The 22,092-nt window shown below is 42.4% G+C and overlaps 1 protein-coding gene across 2 annotated transcripts in view; it reads right to left on the bottom strand.

Annotated features, from left to right (window-relative positions):
- Positions 1-22,092, bottom strand: part of TMEM94 (transmembrane protein 94) — a 177,251-nt gene that overhangs the window by 50,532 nt on the left and 104,627 nt on the right. The window contains exons 15-19 of one of the 2 annotated variants that reach the window (XM_077459611.1): positions 14,066-14,360; positions 13,783-13,956; positions 13,481-13,583; positions 13,074-13,291; positions 3,395-3,567 (exon numbers count right to left, since the gene is read on the bottom strand). In XM_077459611.1, the coding sequence (XP_077315737.1) occupies positions 3,395-3,567; positions 13,074-13,291; positions 13,481-13,583; positions 13,783-13,956; positions 14,066-14,360 (963 nt within the window). Of the gene's footprint in view, positions 1-3,394; positions 3,571-13,073; positions 13,292-13,480; positions 13,584-13,782; positions 13,957-14,065; positions 14,361-22,092 lie in introns of both variants that reach the window. The other variant, XM_077459610.1, reaches the window with a different exon arrangement.

The following is a 22,092-nucleotide window of genomic DNA, read 5'->3' on the forward strand; positions in this document are numbered from 1 at the left end:
CAGTAGATTACATGGCAATTGTACACAATGAATGGACTCCATTCATTGTGTACTATTGTGTTGATCTCTGTGATTGGTCACGGTAATCACATGGTACAGACAGGGCCATTTACAGCCCATCTGTATCATGTGATTAGCTGTGGCAAATCACAACTAAGCATGATAGTACACACTGAATGAATGGATGTCATAAAAAAAAAAGTTACTTATAACAGTGATATTCACTGTTTTAACCACTTCAATACCAGGCACTTTCCACTTTTCTTGCCCAGGACAATTTTTAGCTATCAGCGCTGTTGCACTTTGAGTGACAATTGCACGGACACGCAACACTGTGCCCAAACTAAATTTGTTAAATTTTATTCCCACAAATAGAGCTTTCTTTTGGTGGTATTTGATCACTCCTGCGGTTTTAATTTTTGCGCTATAAATGGAAAAAGACAATTTTGAAAATGAAAACTGATGGGCACGGATAGGCGGCACTGGAAGGGCAGCACTGATGAGGAGCTACTGACAGGCATTACTGAGTGGCACTTTTATGGTCACTGACAAGCGTTTCGATGGGGGACAGGCTGGCAGGTGATGGGCACCTTTTGATGGGGGCTCATTGATTACAGCACATTGATTATCAGCATAGACCACCTGATTGGCTCTCCCTGTCAGCGTGAACTGAGGAAAGACATTTACAGCACTTCCTGGTTCACGCGATGATCAGCTGTGATTGGTCACAGCTGAGCATGTGGTAAGAAACCTCTGTCATTTTGCTATATGGCAGGCGGCAAGTGGTTAAGCAATCGTAATGTGAGGAAATTTTTTTTAGATCATCTCCCCAGAGTAGTGTTGCTGTGGTAACACTGCACCGCCCTGATCAAAACGTAATAAAAAAAAATATTAAACAGTTTTATTTAATTTTTTTTTTTTTTTACAAACTGTGCCCAGTCAGTGTTGCTGATCTCCGCCACACCAGTGATATGACGATACTGTACCACTGACGGTGGGTAAGTAGGGCCTCAAGAAATGAGATAGGTCATCAGTACTTATCGATTTTCATAATATATATATATATATATATATATATATATATATATATATATATATATATATATATATATATATACACATACACACACACATATACATATACATACACACACACCATAGTTTGTGGACTGTATAACATTCCTACAGACTTTATAATCTGATATAAAAAATAAAGTAATCTGATCTGGGTTATTTTCACCAAAGAAAATGTAGCAGAATACAATTTGGCCTAAATTTATGAAGAAGGATTTTTTTGCAAATTGTTATAACAGAAATAAAGAAAAATGCGGGTTTTTTTTTTTCCAAAACTTTCTGTCTTTGTTTATTTAGCAAAAAATAAAAAAAAAACCCAGTGGTGAGTAAATACCACCAAAAGAAATGTAAGCTTTATTTGTGTGAAAATAAATGATAAAATGAAATTTGGGTGGAATGACAGTGTGGCATGACTGCAAAATTGCCAAACTGTGACAGCGCTGAAAATTGGCCTGGGCACGAAAGGGGTGAAAGTGCCTTGTATTTAAGTGGTTAAAAAAACTACCAAGCTTCCAATAAAAAGACGGCATGAAGAACAGTGTGTCACAGTAGTGTCCTCTGCCCCCCTTCAAATCACCCTCCTCCCCATAGTAGTATATTCTGCCTCCTCTTCACATCATCCTAACAGGTCGCCCCCCCACAGTAGTAACCTCTGCCCCCCCCACCACCATACTGTAGTGTGCTCTGCCCTTCCCATAGCAGTTTTCTTAGCCCCCATATTAGTGTCCTCTGGCCCCTTTACTGTGTAGGTAGCACTCCGCTACCTCACTGTGTGTGTACAGCAGAGCAGAAAGCAAGAGGCAGCACAATACGGGATGGAGGGCGGGAGCTGCCGGAGTTAACACTTCAAATTAACAAGCTAGTGATTGGTTGCTAGGACCGCCCAGTGTCTTACACATGATTCCCTGTGTGGAAAGGCATTGGGGGAGGGGATAGGATGGAGTTTGGGAAGCAGTAGCAGCCTTTGCTAGCGGCATAGACCGCAGAAGAGGAACGGTAGCCCCACGGGTGCACACAATTCTGCCTGTAATATTCTGCTGCGCCACAAGCAGCACCTGGAGTGACAGGAGAGGCACTTTACAGTCGCTCGTTGTAGCGATATAGCGCCTGTAACGTGCCTCAGTGTGACACAAGTCCACACAAGTTACTTGACTTTTACAGCTTTTCAATTGGTTCATTGCAAAGGGCAGTATGTCTAATATATTCTATGCTTTATTATCATACAGTATATGTTTCAAATTCATAGTTCTAGCACTCTTGAATGGTTTATCAATGTAGCAGTGCTGCTAAGGATAATCAACAAGAGCTATAATATCTCTAGGTCCACATATATCAAGAAATAAGAGTAGTAAAAAAGAAAAAGAATGGTTTTAAGTACCACCAACTGTTAGGATTACCGATTCCGAATGTTTGGCATTGCTTGCTATAGCCAATTATCTTTTGAAGGTGGCAATATGTGATTAGTGCCTTTTTTCACTTAGATTTCACTTACTAGAGGGCAACCCCTTATATTTAAATGTAGGTTAAAATGGTGATGACAGACACCCCCTTTTTTTTTTTTTATTCTTTTTTTTTGAAGACATGCGCACTGCCGAAAAACGTGATTTTCTTTTCATTAATTTTTTTTTTGTTCGCCCCCCCGAGTCATTTGTTATGATCTAAATTTGCTATTTAGAATAAATTCGTAACTTCGGAAAAATTTGAATTGCCATGTTCCAATTGTTTAGATGCGGTATTCGTAAATTAGAAAATTCATAAATTAGAAATTTCGGAAATTTGAAAATTTGGAAATCCAAAATAATAACTAATATTAACTATTAAATTATAGGCATTGGAATTTCCTTTCAAATTTCTCTATTTATGAACGTAACAAATTGATAACAATAAATATTAAAAAGTTTTATTATTATTATTAATTTGTTAGGTTCTATTCTTTTAGATGCAGCATTCGTTATTTCGAATTCATAACTTCAGATAAATTCGTATTCGTTACGTTCACTAATAGTCAAAATTTTAAAGGAAATTCCAATAACTATAATTTAATAGTTCGTAATAGTTATTATTGGTTAGTTATTTCGAATTTTCAGATTTTTATTCTTTTGAATTTTCGGATTTTCATTTTCACATTTTTGGAAAAATTTGTTAAACAAGTTTTCTTTCATTCGAATATTTCCACAATAATGAATTTGTCGAATTTCATCGAAAAATGAATTCGGAACAAATTAATTGCAAAATATAAAACTGTAGCCCTCTTCCTTGGGGATTCTGTAAATCCCTTATGTAACATTAAAAAGGGAAAATACAAGACTTCCTTTCTTACCTTACTTCTAAGCTCATCTTCCATGGAAAAGTAAACAAATCGGATACATGCATTCACTAAACCATCAATAAGACGCACAATATCCAGACGAGCCTGGTACTGTGAGGAGACCATCCCCATGAAGATCTGTCCACTGAGTGCCTGGGTGAAATCCTCTGTGAACTCTCCAATGCCTTCTGTGTTGAAATAGACAGAAAATAATACAGGAGGACACAAAGAAGATTTTTAAGTACCGTAGTTTGTTGCCATTCAATCAGAGTGCTCAATTTTAAAGCATGACATGTTAGATATCTATTTACTCTGTGAAACATCAACTTTCATATTTTACAAAAAAATTGGGGTATATATTGTGTTTTATAAAGTGAAAAATCAACCAGCGCTAAAAACACAACAAATACAGTGAAAAAATATATACAAATGCAGCTAGAATACTGTAGGTCAAATTACCAAATCCCACATCTCAAAATCAAAAAATATCAGTACAGCGCAAATACAAAATAATACAATAAATATCATAAAGTGAAAAATAAAAAGTCCATATAGTGAATAATAAGAGAAGTTCAGAAAGAGTCCACTTGTGTAATGTGTCTTCAATCAATATATCAAGTGACGATGTGATCCCTTCACCATTGAGCAAGTTGAACTCTCACCTCAACAAGTGGACCCCTGATAATTCGGATAGGTCAAAAACGCATGTTCCCATCAAGGGTAGATCATAAGGTTACAGCAGACCAAGCGGAAGCATTTCCAGGTAAGGTTCTCCTCCGTATCATCAGATCAATGTGATATCATATATGAAAAAGAACAGGCTAATCTAGTGCTCTCCGTTGATGCCAATTTATTAAACAAATAAATAAAAGACAAATACCACTCACATTTGAAAGCACTGATCTCCAGTGCTGAGTGCAAAGATAAAAGGTACCATGCATGGATCAGTGTGTCAGCTGGCGGATGACGTCACGACGCAGGTCACCGCTGATGAAGTCTCGCCTACTCTCTGGGACGCAACGCGTACGGACCGCTGATGAAGTCCCGCCTACTCTCTGGGACGCAACGCGTACGGACCACGTGACCTGCGTCGTGACGTCATCCGCCAGCTGACACACTGATCCATGCATGGTACCTTTTATCTTTGCACTCAGCACTGGAGATCAGTGCTTTCAAATGTGAGTGGTATTTGTCTTTTATTTATTTGTTTAATAAATTGGCATCAACGGAGAGCACTAGATTTGCCTGTTCTTTTTCATATATGATATCACATTGATCTGATGATACGGAGGAGAACCTTACCTGGAAATGCTTCCGCTTGGTCTGCTGTAACCTTATGATCTACCCTTGATGGGAACATGCGTTTTTGACCTATCTGAATTATCAGGGGTCCACTTGTTGAGGTGAGAGTTCAACTTGCTCAATGGTGAAGGGATCACATCGTCACTTGATATATTGATTGAAGACACATTACACAAGTGGACTCTTTCTGAACTTCTCATATATTGTGTTTTGTTTTTATTTTAATTAAAGTGTATTTTTTCCAAAAATATAATTGGAACAATCGCCATTTTATTCCCTAGGGTCTCTACAAAAAAATAATATTATATATATATATATATATAAAATATGTTTGGGGGTTGGAACTAATTTTCTAGCAAAAAATATTGATTTAAACCTGTAAACACAAACTGCCAGAAAGGCCATGGTCTGTCTTTAAGTAAACTTTTTCTCCTGCTAATATTGAAGCTGCCATCGTTATATTTTATTCAGAACATATAAGACACATGACTATAATGCTGAACCACTAGCTTTTTGAAATCACCAATGCAGAACCAGTATGGACATCAGAAACGTTTGAGAAAAATCATAAAAAAATAAATAATAAAAAAAAAGACAAAAAATGTAATAAAAAAGACAAAAAAAAATAAAATTGAAAAAAGTTATAATTTTTTTTTTTTTTACATACTGTCACCAGTCATCAATAATTGTAACAAAAAAATACTACTTCAAAAAACTCCCCATGCCTCTTACTAAATACCTTGGACTGTCTGGCATTTTTGGGCCTCAAGAAATTAGGCCATCAGTACATCTGGATTGATCAATTTTCAGATATACAGTGCATCCGGAAAGTATTCACAGCACTTCACTTTTTCCACATTTTGTTATGTTACAGTCTTATTCCAAAATGGATTAAATTTATTATTTTCCACAAAATTCTACAAACAATACCTCATAATGACAATGTAAAAATAGTATTGTTTCGTCATACCTGTAAAATCCTTTTCTTTGAGTACATCATGGGACCCAGAGTTAGGCTAATATTCATTACCTGCTGGGTAATACTTCATCTCCAGGTGAATGGTTACTGGTAGAACAAAAGGTCTTTAGACAGGAAGTGATCCCCTATATAACTCCTCCTATACAAGAAGTACTTCAGTTTTGTAGCAAGAACTGAATCCTCAAAAAGAGGGGAGGGACTTCTGTGTCCCATGATGTACTCAAAGAAAAGGATTTTACAGGTAAGTATGATGAAAAAATCCTATTTTCTTTTTCATACATCATGGGACACAGAGTTAGGCTAATATTTATTATCTGCTGGGACATCCCAGAGCAATAGCCTTGAGGGGAGGGAGACACCCTGCCAAACAGCAGCTATCAGACCTTATACGGCAGCCCGCAGTACACTGCGGCCGAAAGCCAAATCCTCAGCTGCTCGAACATCCACTTGATAAAATTTTGTTAACGTATGCACTGAAGACCAGATGGCAGCCTTACAAGTCTGAGCCACAGATACCTGATGGCGAAAAGCCCAGGAGGTTCCTACACCCCTGGTAGAATGAGCTCTCACCCTAAAGGGAGGAGCTTTACGTTTCAGACCATAGGCCTAATTAACCAATTGATGGACCCAATTGGCAATAGAAGCTTTGGAAGCTGTCTGCCTCTTCTTGGGTCCTTTGGGTAAAACAAAAATTGAGTCTGATCCTCGGATCTCCGCAGATCTAGACAAATAAAACTTGACTGCCCAGACAACGTCCAAAGAATGCAGTCGTCTCTATTTCGCTGAACGAGGCTGAGAGAAAAAAGAAGGCAAAACAATGTCCTAATTTAAATGAAAGTCTGACAACACTTTTGGCAAAGGTCATAACCCAACCCTGTCGTGGTGAAGGATCAAGTATGGTTCCCTGCACAAAAGGGCCACCATTTCTGACACCCTTCTAGCCGAGGTGATGGCCATCAGCAAGGCTAGCTTGCATGACAGCAAGTCTAATGGAATTTCCTTGATGGGCTCAAATCGTTGTTTCTGTAACACGGACAGCACCGTGTTCAAGTCCCAAGGACATATACCGTATTTAGCGGCGTATAACACGCACCCCAAGTTTAGGAGGGAAATTTAAGGAAAAAAACATTACATTTAAATGCCCATCAATGCAGCCTTATCAGTGTCTATCTGAAGCCTTGTCAGTGTCATTTGCAGCCTTGTCATGCAGCCTGTCCGTCATTGCAGCCTTGTCATGCAGCCTGTCCGTCATTGCAGCCTTGTGCATCGTTGTCCCCTCAGCTTTTGTTTTTAAAAATGGCGCTGCCGAGATGTCCTTTGTATCTCGGCGGCACCCGGAAGTTCTTGGCGGCCTTCGGCCGCTCTCGGCCTTACTCAGAGGCTTTCGGCCGCTCTTGGCCTTACTCGGAGGCTTTCGGCCGCTCTGGGCCTTACTCGGAGGCTTTCGGCTGCTCTGGGCCTTACTCGGAGGCTTTCGGCCGCTCTCGGCCTTACTCGGAGGCTTTCAGCCGCTCTCGGCCTTACTCTGCGGTTTTCGGCCGCTCTCCGCGGTTTTCGCCCGCCGAGAAGGACTGAAGGCGGCCGGAAGCCCCCCTGAGCCTAAAATTTGCAAGGAAATCGTGACAGGTCGGCGTATAACACGCACCCACGATTTTCCCCTTTGCAAACACCCACAGCTAGCCCAAAAACTCCCCCGTATGGTCGTGGTGTTCAGCCTCTAGCTAGCTTGACCGATTGTTACACTCACTGGGACACTCCAATAATAATAAATGGGTTTCACTTACCCGTCCAGGCGCAGGGCAGCTTAGAAACGAAGAGCCCAATCTTCACCCTTCATGGTGGGTTGTCACTTGAGGACCTTCAATGGCTGGGTACCCTTTTCCTGTTTAAGGTCTACTCCCTTGGACCTGTAAACCACCCGGTAGGAATGCCATAGCGCTGTAGTCTCCAGGATTCCACTTTGCAGGGAAGGCCGCATTACAGACAAAACCTCGCAGGATCTTGAGTCTTCTTTGTGAGGCTTGGGTACCATTTATCTAAGCATATAAACCCTGTGTCAAATGGATCTGATCGGTCAATCCCTTGATTAATTTAAGAACCGTTTGTGGGACTAGAGACCTGGAGCTCAGAGAGCTCAAAACTGTGCCATCCACCTTGCAGGTGTAACGACATTTTCGGCGATGCCATCTTGCTACACCCCACACGCCTCCATAGTAAGGATACATAAGGATACACTGAGAAGGGGGAAAGCAGACATCCTGTTACACCAACTGGAGTTTTGCATTTTACACGTATTTATAACAGTAAAGTCAGTTAATATAGTGAAATACAGGACTTAGAACTCCATCTGAATTTGAATTGAATTGAATTTGAAAAGCAGCAGCAAGCCTGCTGATCTCAGAGGTTTGCTAATCTGGCAGAAGTTTACTGCTTTGAAAATTCAACATCTAAGCAGTCAGACAATGCAATGCAAAACTCCGGTGGGTGTAACATGTCCGCTTTCCCCCTTCATAGTCTATCCTTACTATGGATGAGTGTGGGGCATAGGAAGATGGCGGCGACGGAACGTCACTTCCGTAGCAAACTGATCGGGTCGCCCAATATGCCGTTACACTGGCACAAAACGGAAGTACTTCCTGTATGGGAGGGGTTTATTTTAGTAACGGGAACGTATCATTAGCAGTAATCAGCATGGATTCATGAAGAATAATTCTTGCCAAACCAATCTATTAACCTTCTATGAGGAGGTGAGTTGCCATCTAGATAAAGGAAGGCCCGTAGATGTGGCGCATCTGGATATCGCAAAAGCATTTGACACAGTTCCCCATAAACATTTAATATACAAAGTAAGGTCCATTGACATGGACTGTAGGGTGAGTACATGGATTGAAAACTGGCTACAAGGGCGAGTTCAGAGGGTGGTGATAAATAGGGAATACTCTGAATGGTCAGAGACAGGTAGTGGGGTCCCCAGGGTTCTGTGCTGGGACCAATCCTATTTATATTCTTCATAAACGACCTGAAGGATGGGGTAAACAGTAGACATGTGCAGAGTAAAATATTTCGTTTCGGAATTTCGTTTTCGTCTGAAAACTTAATTTATTTAGTTACTCCCGAAATTCGTTTTTATTTATTTCGTTTTTCGTTCAAAAATTGCATTCGTCCGAAAATCCACATGAATCACGGTCGAATCTGTCTTTGAAGGCTTATGGTGTCTGTCGAATGTATAAAGAAGATTCGACGGAGCTAGTATATAGCATACTTTAGAACCCTATTAAAGTCTATGGGACTCCAACGTTCAAAATCTAAAGTGCTCATTTTAAAGGCTAATTTGCAAGTTACTGTCCTAAAAAGTGTTTGGGGACCTGGGTCCTGCCCCAGGGGACATGGATCAATGCAAAAAAAAGTTTTAAAAACGGTTCCCCGTGACGTATAGGTGACCCCGCCCCCCTCTGATGTAACGGAAACCTGCCTGTGTTACATCAGAGGGGTGCGGGGTCACCCATACGTCACAGGGAACCCCGGGTTTCCCCTTGCGTCAGAGGGGGGCGGGGTCAGGTGACGGGTGGCCCTGCCCTCCGCATATAAGAAACGTCAGCCGCCGGAATGCCTGCAGTGTCTCCTACACGGAGACAGAAGAAGGATGGATTCGCTGCGCTGGATGAGATGAGACATCGCTGGAGAGATGACCATCCGTCGCTGGATAGCAAGAGTCGATTACCGCCGCTGGAATCTTTTTTTTATTTTTTTATTTTTAATAAAGGAATTTTTCAAAAGTGTGTTTGTTTTATTTAACCATTTTTTACACTTTCTTTGTGAAATGGTAGGGGTACTTTTGTACCCCCTTACCATTTCAAACAGGGGGGGGGGGCGGGATCTGGGGGTCCCCTTCTTAAAGGGGGCTTCCAGATTCTGATAAGCCCCCCGCCCGCAGACCTCCACAACCACCGGCCAGGGTTGTGGGGATGAGGCCCTTGTCTTCATCAACATGGGGACAAGGTGCTTTGAGGGGTCACAGACCCCCAAAGCATCCTCCCAATGTTGAGGGCATGTGGCCTGGTACGGTTCAGGAGGGAGGGGGGGCCGCTCTCTCGTCCCCCCCTCTTTTCCTGCGGCCTGCCAGGTTGCGTGCTCGGATAAAGGGTCTGGTATGGATTTTTAGGGGGAACCCCACGTCAATTTTTTTTTTAATTTGACGCGGGGTTCCCCTTAATATCCATACCAGACCTGAAGGGTCTGGTTATGGATATTTAGGGGGAACCCCACGTCAAATTTTTTCTTAAATTTGAGGCAGGGTTCCCCTTAATATCCATACCAGACCTGAAGGGCCTGGTAATTGAATTTGGGGGACCCCCACGCTTTTTTTTTATATTTATTTTTTTTTTTTTTTATCAATGACTTTCAATGAGTGTTCTCTGTATTACGGGAGCCGACAATTCATAATAGCTGCGAGTGATTTTAAAGGACTTTTTTTCCTGCATAAATGACACTTTGTGCAGGGACAATTCTAAGCACGGGAAACATGCGCCCCTTCACAGGCATACTATAGACAACCCCCCCCTACGAAATTTAAAGGAATATTACACTTTTATTGTTTCACTTTAATCATTATTAAAATCACTGCTCCCGAAAAAACGGCCGTTTTTAAAACTTTTTTTTGCATTGATCCATGTCCCCTGGGGCAGGACCCGGGTCCCCAAACACTTTTTAGGACAGTATCTTGCAGAATCTTTTCTCTCTGTCAAATCTTTTTTCTCTGTCGAATATTTTCTCTATATAATCTTGGACTAATAGAGGTAAGGTTAGGCACATTCGAACACAGGTTCTATAGACACAGATTGTTGTCAGAGTCATGTCGAATCTCCTATTCTATATCGAACTGTTGTAACAATGAAAACGAAAATAAAGCATTTATTTATGTCGGATCTTTCGTTTTTCGGATTTTGTGCTTTCGTTATCGTTTGTCAAAACAAAAACGAAAATAGCTGAAATTCGGACGAAAATGCATTCGGACGAAAACGAATGCACATGTCTAGTAAACAGTTCAATCTCTGTATTTGCGGATGATACTTAGATAAGTAGGGCAATAAGTTCTCCGCAGGATGTGGAAACCTTGCAAAAAGATTTGAACAAATTAATGGGGTGGGCAACTACATGACAAATTACGTTTAATGTAGAAAAATGTAAAATAATGCATTTGGGTGGAAAAATATGAATGCAATCTATACACTGAGGGGAGAACCTTTTGGGGAATCTAAGATGGAAAAGGACCTGGGGGTCCTCGTAGTAAACGATAGGCTCAGCAATGGCATGCAATGCCAAGCTGCTGCTAACAAAGCAAACAGAATATTGGCACGCATTAAAAGGGGGATCAACAGGGATAAAATGATAATTCTCCCGCTCTTCCAAGACTGGTCTGGTCACACAGAGTAAGCTGTCCAGTTCAGAGTACCAGTCCTCAGGAAGAATGTACTGGAAATGGAGCGAGTACCAAGAAGGGCAACTAAGCTAATAAAGGGACTGGAGGATATTAGTTATGGGGAAAGGTTGCGAGCACTGAACTTATTTTGGAGAAGAGATGCCTAAGAGGAGATATGATTTAAATTTATAAATACCGTACTGGTGAACCTACAATAGGGATAAAACTTTTTCGCAAAAGGGAGTTTAACAAGACACGTGGCCATTCATAAAATTTAGAAGAAAACTAAGTAGAGGGTTCTTTACTGTAAGAGTGGCAAGGATGTGGGATTTCCTTCCACGGGCAGTGGTCTCAGAGGGGAGCATCGATAGTTTCAAAAAACTATTAGATAAGCACTTGAACAACCGCAACATACAAGGATATACAATGTGATACTGACAATCACACACATAGGTTGGAATTGATGGACTTGTGTCTTTTTTCAACTTCATCTACTATGTAACTATGTAAGCAGGACTCTTCTTAGAGCGGACCACTCGGGTAAGTTGAGAGATCGAGGGAGAAGGACCTTAGTCAGGGAGGTTACCAAGAACCCAATAGTCACTCTGACAGAGCTCCAGCGTTTCTCTGTGGAGAGAGGAGAACTTTCCAGAAGAACAACCATCTCTGCAGCACTCCAACAATCAGGCCTGTAAGGTAAAGTGGCCCGACGTAAGCCACTCCTCAGTAAAAGGCACATGACAGCCCACCTAGAGTTTGCCAAAAGGCACCTGAAGGACTCTCAGAACATGAGAAACAAAATTATCTGGTCTGATGAAACAAAGATTGAACTCTTTGGCCTGAATGGCAAGTCTGGAGGAAACTAGACACCGCTCATCACCTGGCCGATACCATCCCTACAGTGAAGAATGGTGGTGGCAGCATCATTCTGCGAGGATGTTTTTCAGAAGCAGTAACTGGGAGACTAGTGTGGATCGAGGGAAAGATGAATGCAGGAGTGTACAGTGACATCCTTGAAGAAAACCTGCTCCTGAGCGCTCGGGACCTCTTACTGGGGCAAAGGTTCATCTTCCAACAGGACAAAAACCCTAAGCACACAGCCAAAATAACAGAGTGGCTATGGGACAACTCTGTGAACGTCCTTCAGTGGCCCAGCCAGAGCCCAGATTTGAAACCAATGGAACATCTCTGGAGAGATCTGAAAATGGCTGTGCAACGACATTCCCCATCCAACCTGATTGATCTTAAGAGGACCTGCAAAGAAGAATGGGAGAAAATGCCCAAAAATAGGTGTGCTAGGCTTGTAGCATCATACTCAAAGTGACTTGAGGCTGTAATTGGTGCCAAAGGTGCTTCAAAGTATAGCGCAAAGGCTGTCATTTTTATTTTAATAAATTTGCAAAGATTTCAAACAAATTTCTTTCACGTTATCATTATGGAGTACTGCTTGTAGAATTTTGAGGAAAATATTGAATTTAATCCATTTTGGAATAAGGTTCCAACAACAAAATGTGGAAAAAGTGAAGAGCTGTGAATACTTCCCACATGCACTGTATAAACCATAGTTTGTGGACTGTATAACTTTCCTACAGACTAAATAATATACACGATTTGGGCTATTTTCACAAAAAAATGTAACAGAATACATTTTGACCTAAATTTATGAAGAAATATTACTTGCAAAACTTTATAACAGACACTAAGAAAAAATAGTTTTTGTTAAAAAAAATTCGGTCTTTTTACACCTATTTAGCAAAGAAAAAACCCAGTGGTAATTAAATACCACCAAAAGAAAGCACTATTTGATCATTTTTCTTATGGGTTGCATGAACGCACAATTGTCATTCAAAGTGTCACAGTGTTGAAAGATGAAAATTTGCCTGGGCAAGATGGGGGTAAAAGTGTCCTGTATTGAAGTGATTAAAAAGGAGAAAAAGATAAAAATGGTATAGTATGCTGTGCAGTATGTTCAATACTAGTTACTTGCTCACCATCAGAACTCCAGCTGTCATGACGTCCAGAAGGTTTCAATGGCACAGTTCCACCTAGATCACATGATACTGGAATGGCGCTGTGACCAGGAGCATGGTGCATCTCTATGCACTTTCCATGTAGTTGAGGGGACAGTGAATAGTGCATCGGCTTGTAGGAAAAAGCAGAGCAGTATCCAGACAAACAGGCTCGCTGGTAGAAATCGAGCACCTTTTTCCTAAGATACATGATAAATAAGTATGAGTACTATATAGGCAGGATACAAACATGCAAATATAAAATGTGGAATGCAGAGAAAAGCTAATAATGGCGAATGGAGAAGAGAAGACAAGCTTTTGGTGCATTTTAAAATATATTCCAGTTTTTCAGGGATCCTGCCATTTGGAGATAATATTATAATGCGTACCTGTCAGACCCAGAGAGGGGGTAAATATCAGCTCCATCCCAGAAATCAGTACAAGCTTCAAGGATAATATCAGCTGTTCCATGGGACAGCATCTGCTCTGTGTCTGAGAGTTACAGGAAAAACAGATGAAAGATACAAATTTCAGTATATATATATAAAAAAAAACATTCTGACAGACAGGACAAGAAAAATTGCTAGCAGTGGATTAGAAAGGAACAGAACATAGCTTCAAATGAACATTATATACTAAGGAAAATGCATGTGGTGTAATGCTTTAGGTAGGTGGCCATTAAACAACTTACTGGATGTGACATCCTTGACAAATAGGCTGACCATGTGGCTGAGGGAAGGTCGTCGTTTGGCAACCGCTGGAAGCTTGCAGAGAAGGGACTCTTTCACAGTTTCATCACTTGGAAGGTGATAAAGTGCAAGATGATTTTGCAGTTTAAACAGATCCTTTGCTCCAGGCGTGAAACCTAGATACAATTCACAAGGTTGATAAACAAGGTGAGAAAAATAATTCTGTATTACCAAAAAAAAAAAAAAAAAAAGTACACAGTAGGGGAGATATTAAACCAACCATACCGATGAGCCTAGAAAAGTCACAGAGTCCCCATGGGATATGCCCTGGAAGAACACAGCAGTGGGATTCTTGAAGGGCAATGTGCCGTAAATGGTCAGAGAAGCGGCAAAGTGTGGTGGTCACGCCTGGGTTACAGAGGTTGAGCAGCACGTTAAGACCCAGAGGTTTCAGAGAGCTCAGGTGAAGTTGCCAGTTAGCCTCATCAAACTGGATGCTTTGAGGATTCTGCTGGTCCTGCGACAACCGAAGCATCTCTAGATGGCAGTCACAAACATAATCATCCACCTCGCTGCTTAGCTACAAACAAAAAGTGAAAAGCATAAACTATACATACTAACATAAAAAAGAACACATTTTAAAGTGGAACTTTAGAAAATTAAAAGAGAAGCATGGTTTGGTATGGTGGATGCAACATTGGCCCAATGCTGCATCTGTCCCCGGCGCCTCTGCACCAAGAACTGGGCGAGCGAACATCGCCAATCGCTTGGTTCTGACAGTCCCCTAAGCAGAGAACTGTAGACTGCTTCCTCCTCGCTCATTGAAACACTGGGCTGTGGAGGGGGCAGAGTGGCCGTCTCAGGCTCTCAGCGACTTACTGAGAGGCCGAGTGGGGTCTCAGTCCAGGCATCTGGGGAATCCAGACTGTGTGGTCGGGATGACACGGTACCTGGACAGACTTCTGTGACATCAGCAGAGAGCGGACTTCAACCCGCTTTCTGCTGAAAACGGGTCACAGGAGTGCAAAACGAATTTCACCTCCTGTGATCCATAGGAAAAGTACAGCGAAACCAGCTTTGGCTGGACTTCTCCTTTAAGCCCTGCTAGATCACTTCAGGCTGGACCCTTTTACAAGTATTGCTATGTAAAACATTAAAAATAAATGCCTATACTGTCTAAAATCCAGTAATACACTGTCTCCCTGTTTCACACATGCTCAGTTGCTCTCCATTTTTAGGCACTGAGTTTGTAGAGACCAATCTGCTGACAGCCTTAAAGCGTAATTCAACACTCCTATCCTTTACAGCCAAGCTGCTTCTCTTTGATCTGCAACTGCCACGGTGCTGCACATGTGATCAGTTGTGACACCAGCCATTTGGTGGTTTTGCAGTTTGGTTGAGGACACAAGCAAATGTGACAGTTAGCAATCCCGGCATTCCAGGAATGTCAATTTTTTGAAACCATTAAATCGATGGGCTTAGTTCCGCTTTAAGATTTACTTCCGCTCAGGGGCTCTGGTCTTTGGAAAAATGGAAGCCTCCAGCAAGAAGAAACAAGAGCAAATCTGGATGCAATTTACAGCACAAACTAATATTGGTAGCATAATTATTAATATGGAATGTATGTTCTTTACTTTACTAAAGAATGTTATTATTTTATCGTTTAGTTGTTATGTTATGGGTAAAGTTCCACTTTAAGTATTTCTAAATCAAAGACAGTTGTTTTAGATAGGAGGTAGTTAAAACCCATGAGGGGGTGGAAAGTCTCAGTTTTTTTCCTTCAACCACCTGCCGATCAGCCGCTGCAGTTTTACGGCAGCAGAATGGCACAGCTGGGTGAAATGAAGTTATGTTACGTCATTCGCCCTTTTGGCCATTAGGGGCACGTGCGCCCGCAGCATTTGCCCGATCATGATGAGAGTGCCCAGTGGGCACGATGACCGTCGGGCTCCCGCCATCGCGCGTGACAGTTCGAAAATCAGGATGTGTAAACACACAGATTCCGGTTCTTTCAGGGGAGAGGAGACAGATCGTGTATGTATGAACACCGATCTCTGTCTCTTCCTAGTCAGTCCCATCCCCTCTACAGTTAGAACACACACAAGGGAAAACAATTAACCCCTTCCCTGGCAGTGACATTTACACAGTAATCAGTGCACTTTTATAGCACTGATCTATGTATAATTGTCAATGGTTTCAAAAATGTGTCAAAAGTGTCCGCCATAATGTTGCAGATAGCCACCATTACTAGTAAAAAAATTATAATAAAAATGCCATAAATTTATCCCCTATTTTGTAGACGCTATAACTTTTGCACAAACCAATCAATATACCTTATTGCGATATTTTTTTACCAAAAATATGTAGAAGAATACATATCAGCCTAAACTGAGGAAAACATTAGCTTTTTTTGATAAAAAATGTGGGATATTTATTATAGCAAAAAGTAAAAAGATAGTGTTTTTTTTTTCAAAATTGTCACTCTTCTTTTGTTTATAGCACAAAAAATAAAAACCGTAGAGGCGATCAAATACCACCAAAAGAAAGCTCCATTTGTGGGGGAAAAAAGGACATCAAATTTTGTTTGGGTACAGCGTCACACGAATTGCAAAAAAATTGCCTGGTCATTGAGTAGCCAAATCTTACAGGGCTGAAGCAGTTAAAAAATAGGATTTTTATAACAGCTTACCTGTAAAATCCTTTTATTGGAGTACATCATGGGACACAGAGCCTTAATTACTTAATGGGTTATGGGCCACCTTCAGGTGTTGACACTTTTATACCCAATACAGGAAGCCGACTCCCCTATATAACCCCTCCTCCTTCCAGGAGTACCTCAGTTTTTATAGCCAAGCATTATACTTAAACCCAATAAAAAGAGGGGAGGGACCTCTGTCCCATGATGTACTCCAAGAAAAGGATTTTACAGGTAAGCCGTTATAAAAATCCTATTCTCTTTATCGTATACCATGGGACACAGAGCCTCAAGTAATTACTTAATGGGACGTCCCATAGCAATGCTACTTGAGGGGAGGAAGACACAACCCATAGGGCACCCCCAGACCTGAGGACTTATACTGCTGCCTGCAGCACACTGCACCCGAAGGCGATATCCTCTTTCCTTCTTACATTTCGTGAATGTATGGACCGTAGACCAAGTTGCGGCCTTGCAGATCGAAGCAAAGGAGGCCTGGTGACGCACTGCCCAAGAAGCACTAACCATTCTGGTAGAGTGTGCCTTAACTTGAAAAGGGGAAATCTTACCCCTTAAATCATAAGTTTGAATTATAACTTGCTGAATCCACTTAGCAAAAGTGGATTTGGATGCTGCCTGTCCTTTCTTAGGACCCTCTGGCAGAATAAGAAAGACATCAGTCTTATGAATCTGAGCAGTTTTCTTTAAACAGATTTTTACTGCTCTCACTACATCAAGACAATGTAATGACTTTTCTTCCCTGGAACATGGTTTTGGGAAAAAACGATGGCAGGACAATATCTTCATTCAGATGAAAGACTGAAACCACTTTTGGCAAAAAGCCTGGACGAGGGAGTAGCCTTCCAATCCCTATACTATATAACTCTTGAAGCTGGCTTTCTTGCATTAATCAAAGTTGAAATGACTGACCCGGAAAGCCCACATTTCTTCAGAATGTGGGTTTCAATAGCCAGGCCGTTAAATTTAGCTTTCGTAAGATGGAATATTGGCCCCTGTGAAAGCAGGTTTACTATTTGAACTGTCTGTAACACTTGGGATGTTCGTTATTAAATAAGAATTTTGATGGATCTTGGAGTGCAGCCATTTCTTCAGTGTAGGTCTGGCCTTAGTGGGAGGGGCCATGGACCCTCCACTGCCATCTTTACAATTTCTGCGTACCATGACCTTCTGGGCCATGCTGGTGCAACCAGAATTACTGGCTTTCTTTCCAGCTTGATCCTGCAAAGAAGTTGTGGCAGCAACTGAACAGGAGGAAATGCACAGGTCAGTGAGAACTGATCCCACAGGGTCACCAACGCAACTTGTTACGCATGCAAATGGTTCTCTTGTCCTGGACACAAAGTTGACTAACTTCATGTTGAATCTGGACGCTAGAAGATCTATGTCCGGAGTCCCCCATCTTCGGCAAACCGCTCAAAAAACATTGGGGTGAAGAGACCATTCCCCTGGGAATAACTGCCGGCGACTTAAGTAGTCCGCCTGCCAATTCTCTACTCCCGGGATGAAAACTGCCAATAGGCATGGGACATTCATTTTTGCCCAAGTTAGAATATGGTTCACTTCTGAGTTGAGAGACTCTTGGTGCCCCCTTGGCGATTGATACAGGCCACAGCCTTGGCATTGTCAGATTGGATCCTGACAGGACTATTCTTTAACCTGGAGGTTCAGGTTTTCAAAGCCAGACACGCTGTCCGAATCTCTAGGATTTTGATGGGCAGGGTTCTTTCATATCTTGACCACTGTCCCTGGACAGTAGTTTTCTCTAGTACTGCTCTCCAGCCTGAGAGGCTGGCATCTGTCATTACCACTTTCCAGAAAACTGGTCTGAAGAATTTTCCTTTTCGGCAGATTCTGGGTTAGTAACCACCAGCTGTGAGGCTTTGGGACACACTTGGGGATAGTCACATTGGCAAGTCCAAAGCTTGCCTCATTTTGTTCCAAGCAGATAGGATACTGTTTTGCACCAGTGTCTAATAGAACTGTGCATAGGGAACTGCTTTGAATGAAATTACAATTTTTAACAACCTCATGCAAATTGAAGGATTTCTTTTTGACCTGACCATCCGTACCAGCTCTTGCATGGAGCTGATCTTTGGCAGAGGCAAAAACACCTTTTTCTGGGCTATTTCTATGATCAGGCCCAAATACTCCCGCTTTCTTAGCGGGTTTAAGGAAGATTTCTTTAGGTTGAGAATCCAACCCAGACTTTTCAGGTAACTGGTTGTAATGCATACACTCTGCTCCAAGCGAGCCACTGACTGGTCTATTAACAATAGATCATCTAGGTACGCCAAGACTGTTATGCCCTGTGCCCTTAGCATGGCTAGAGATGGGGCCAGTACTTTTGTGAATACCCTGGGTGCTGTGGCTAGCCCGAAGGACAAGGCTATGAACTGGAAGTGCTGTTCTACTTTGAACCGCAGGAACCTCTGGACGCAAGTAGGATGGAAACTACTGACTTGATTGACTCCAAGGAGTGGATTTCCAGGAACTGATTCTGATTCCTTAGCTCTAAAATGGGTCTGACATCCCCATTTGGTTTTTGGTACCGTAAAGAGGTTCGAATAAAACCCTGAACCTTGCTCTTGTGTGGTAATCTGTTTGATCACTCCCTGAGCCAATAAACTGTCTTTTGCCTGAAAGTCTTTTCCCTGGATCTTTGGGAACGTTTGATCTGAGAAAACGAGATGGTGGAAACTCCTGGAATTCTAGTTTGTATCCTAGAGACCGTGAATGGAACCCGTCCTGAATTTCCCTTTGGCAGACTTCTGCGATGAGGACTTAGTGTTCTGCTTTGCAGATTTGCAGCCCCGGGTCTTCTTTTGTGCCTGGGACTGACCCTGAGGTTTTCCTCTAGAGTCTGACGGCGGAGGCCGTCGCCACTGCCTAGAAGTGGATGCCCCTGGTGCAGGAGAAAAAGTCAGTTAAAAATGAAGTACGTTTATACTTTCCTTTGACTGGCAAGAGAGTACTCTTTCCACTAGTAATTGTTTGGATGTATTTATCCAAATCATTGCTCCCCATGAAAAGGGAAACTAGTCAGAAGCTTTTTACAAGGTGTCTCGGCTGCCCAATTCTTTAACCAAAAGGGTTTTACGCATGTGTATTAGCACAAGCGCAAGGCAGGACGCCTGGTGAATAGAATCTTTCATAGCGTCTATAGCAAAACATAACGCCTTTGGTAGTTCGGCCAACGCCCGGGCCTGCTGTGCAGGGACCTACTTAAGAGCATCTGTAAACTGGTCCTTTGAGGACTGACAGATCCTATTGCGGTGACTGCAGGTTGAGTAACGGTTCCTGCCAAGGAAAAATAGGTTTTTAACAAGAATTCCAACTTCTTAACTGTTGAATCTTTAAGCATTTGCGCATTGTCAACTGGACAAGTCAAACTTTTATTCACACTGGAAATCGTAGCATCAACTGCTGGAACTTTCCATCTTTTGGTGAATTTTTCCTCCATGGGATAGAGTACTGAGAATCTCTTGTGAGGGAGAAAATGCTCATCTGGATGATCCCATTCGGTATAAATAAGCTTCTCTAGTAATGCATGGACAGGAAATGCATGCACAGGTTGTGAAGGTTTCAAAGAACCCAAGGAAGAAACAACTTTCAGCTGGCTTTGTTATGGGTAGCATGAAAGTGGAGCGAACCATCTCTGCAAGGATCTGTATCTCAGAATGTGAAGGTGAATCATCAGCTGTTTCCTCTGCAGAGGAATGATCAGTTTGCTCTCGATCATCTGAGGGTAATACCTCATCCTGTCCGCACTGTTCCCTTAGTAAAGGGTTTGAAGTGGGAGAGAGGGATCTAGCACGCTTCCTATCCCCTTGAATGGAGGATGTAATTAAAGCCGCTAATCTTTCTTCTAAGCCTTGCAAGGCAGAGGAAAAAGCATCTTCGGTCACATATACAGGGGCTGAAGTGTGAGAAGCAGTTGCACCACCAATTGCTTCCAATGACTCACCCTGGATTGCCATGTCAGGTATCTCCGGAGAGGATGACAGTGTGGAGGCATGACTGGAGTTCCCAGCGCCTTAGGGTGGATTTTTTGGTGCCTTAGTAGTAACCCTGGAAGCCATAGTGCAAAGCACAAAAGCAGAGGCAAAGAATCCTGCAATAGTAAGGACAATGGAATTTTTTGTACGTAAAATCCTTTTTTCTATAATTCACCGACCGACACAGCTCCTCTTAGCCATTGGTTGTTATGCCCTATTACTAGGAGATAGTAGGCATTAGCTGCAATACAACACTCAGAACTCTTTGTTCCGCCCAGGGGGCAGTCCCTTGGGCAACAACCCTGCCATACAGTCATCAGTACGTCAACAAGCAGTATAACGTAAAGAGAAAAAAGGAGGGGCGGGTGCTGTGTCGGTCAGTGAATTACAGAGAAAAGGATTTCATGGCGAGTACAAAAAAATCCTATTTTCTCTTATATTCACGGACCGACACAGCTCCTCTCTTAGCCATTGGGACGTCCCTAAGCAGTGCCAAACGAGGGGTGGGAAACGGCATAGAAACTTCATCCACCAATGCAAGTGGGAACTAGTGAAACTTTACCCACAAAAAAATAACAAAAAAAAAACAGTGCGTGGGGAAATCCACCACAAAACCAGGGTACCCTCAACAGGAGTGACTACCCACAACCGCACCAAAAACTGTGGAATGTAATGCAACAGCGCATTAACTTAACGGTACTGCATTTTTATTGAGGAAAAAAAAAATATATTGCATATTCAATTGCAACTATATGGCCGCCTACAAAACTTTGCGGCCAAAACAGGCATCAACTGATGCCCCGACGTCTACCTTGTAGAAGTTGTTAAACGCATGGACAGACGACCAGGTCGCCGCTTTACACGCCTGCGCGACAGACGCTTGGTGTCGGAAAGGCCAAGACGTTACGATTGCCCTTGTGGAGTGGGCCACCTGCCCCTTCAAGGCGTAGGCTTGCACTACAATCTGTCTGATCCACCTGGAAATGGTGGCCGACCAGACCGCCATGCCTTTCTTTGGACCAGCCACCGAAACAATGAGTCTGACTTCCGAAAGGGATCAGTGGCAGACAAATATATGTTAAGAGCCCGAACCACGTCCAGAGCGTGAAGGGCCACCTCCTTAGGGTGTTTCGGCTTAGGACACAGAGATAGTAACACAATGTCCTCATTGATATGAAAAGCCGAGGCCACTTTCGGCAGAAAAGACGGATTGCGGATGCAACACCACCTTATCCTTGTGGATAACCAGATAAGGCGACTTTCAGGACCAGGCCGCCAGTTCCGAAACCCTCCTGGCCGATATGATGGCCACTAAAAGGACCACTTTCTGGGAAACAGTGAACAGGGGAATCTCCCTATTTTCAAATGGCGGTATTTGAAGCACTGATAACACCAGGTTCAAATCCCACGGGGGTAACGGTGGACGCAGCGGAGGAACTACATGTCGCACCTCCTGAACAAAGGTACTCACTAATGAGTGAGATGACAGGGGTCGCTGAAAAAAGACAGCCAAAGCTGAAATTTGCCCCTTAATGGTGCTTAACGCCAATTTCTGGTCTACTATCTGCTGAGGAAACAGTAGGATCCTGGATATGGAAAAG

This window comes from Lithobates pipiens, unplaced genomic scaffold, assembly GCF_037356315.1.
Source record: "Lithobates pipiens isolate NorthernLeopardFrog02 unplaced genomic scaffold, aLitPip1_a1.2 Scaffold_28, whole genome shotgun sequence".
NCBI lineage: Eukaryota > Metazoa > Chordata > Amphibia > Anura > Ranidae > Lithobates > Lithobates pipiens.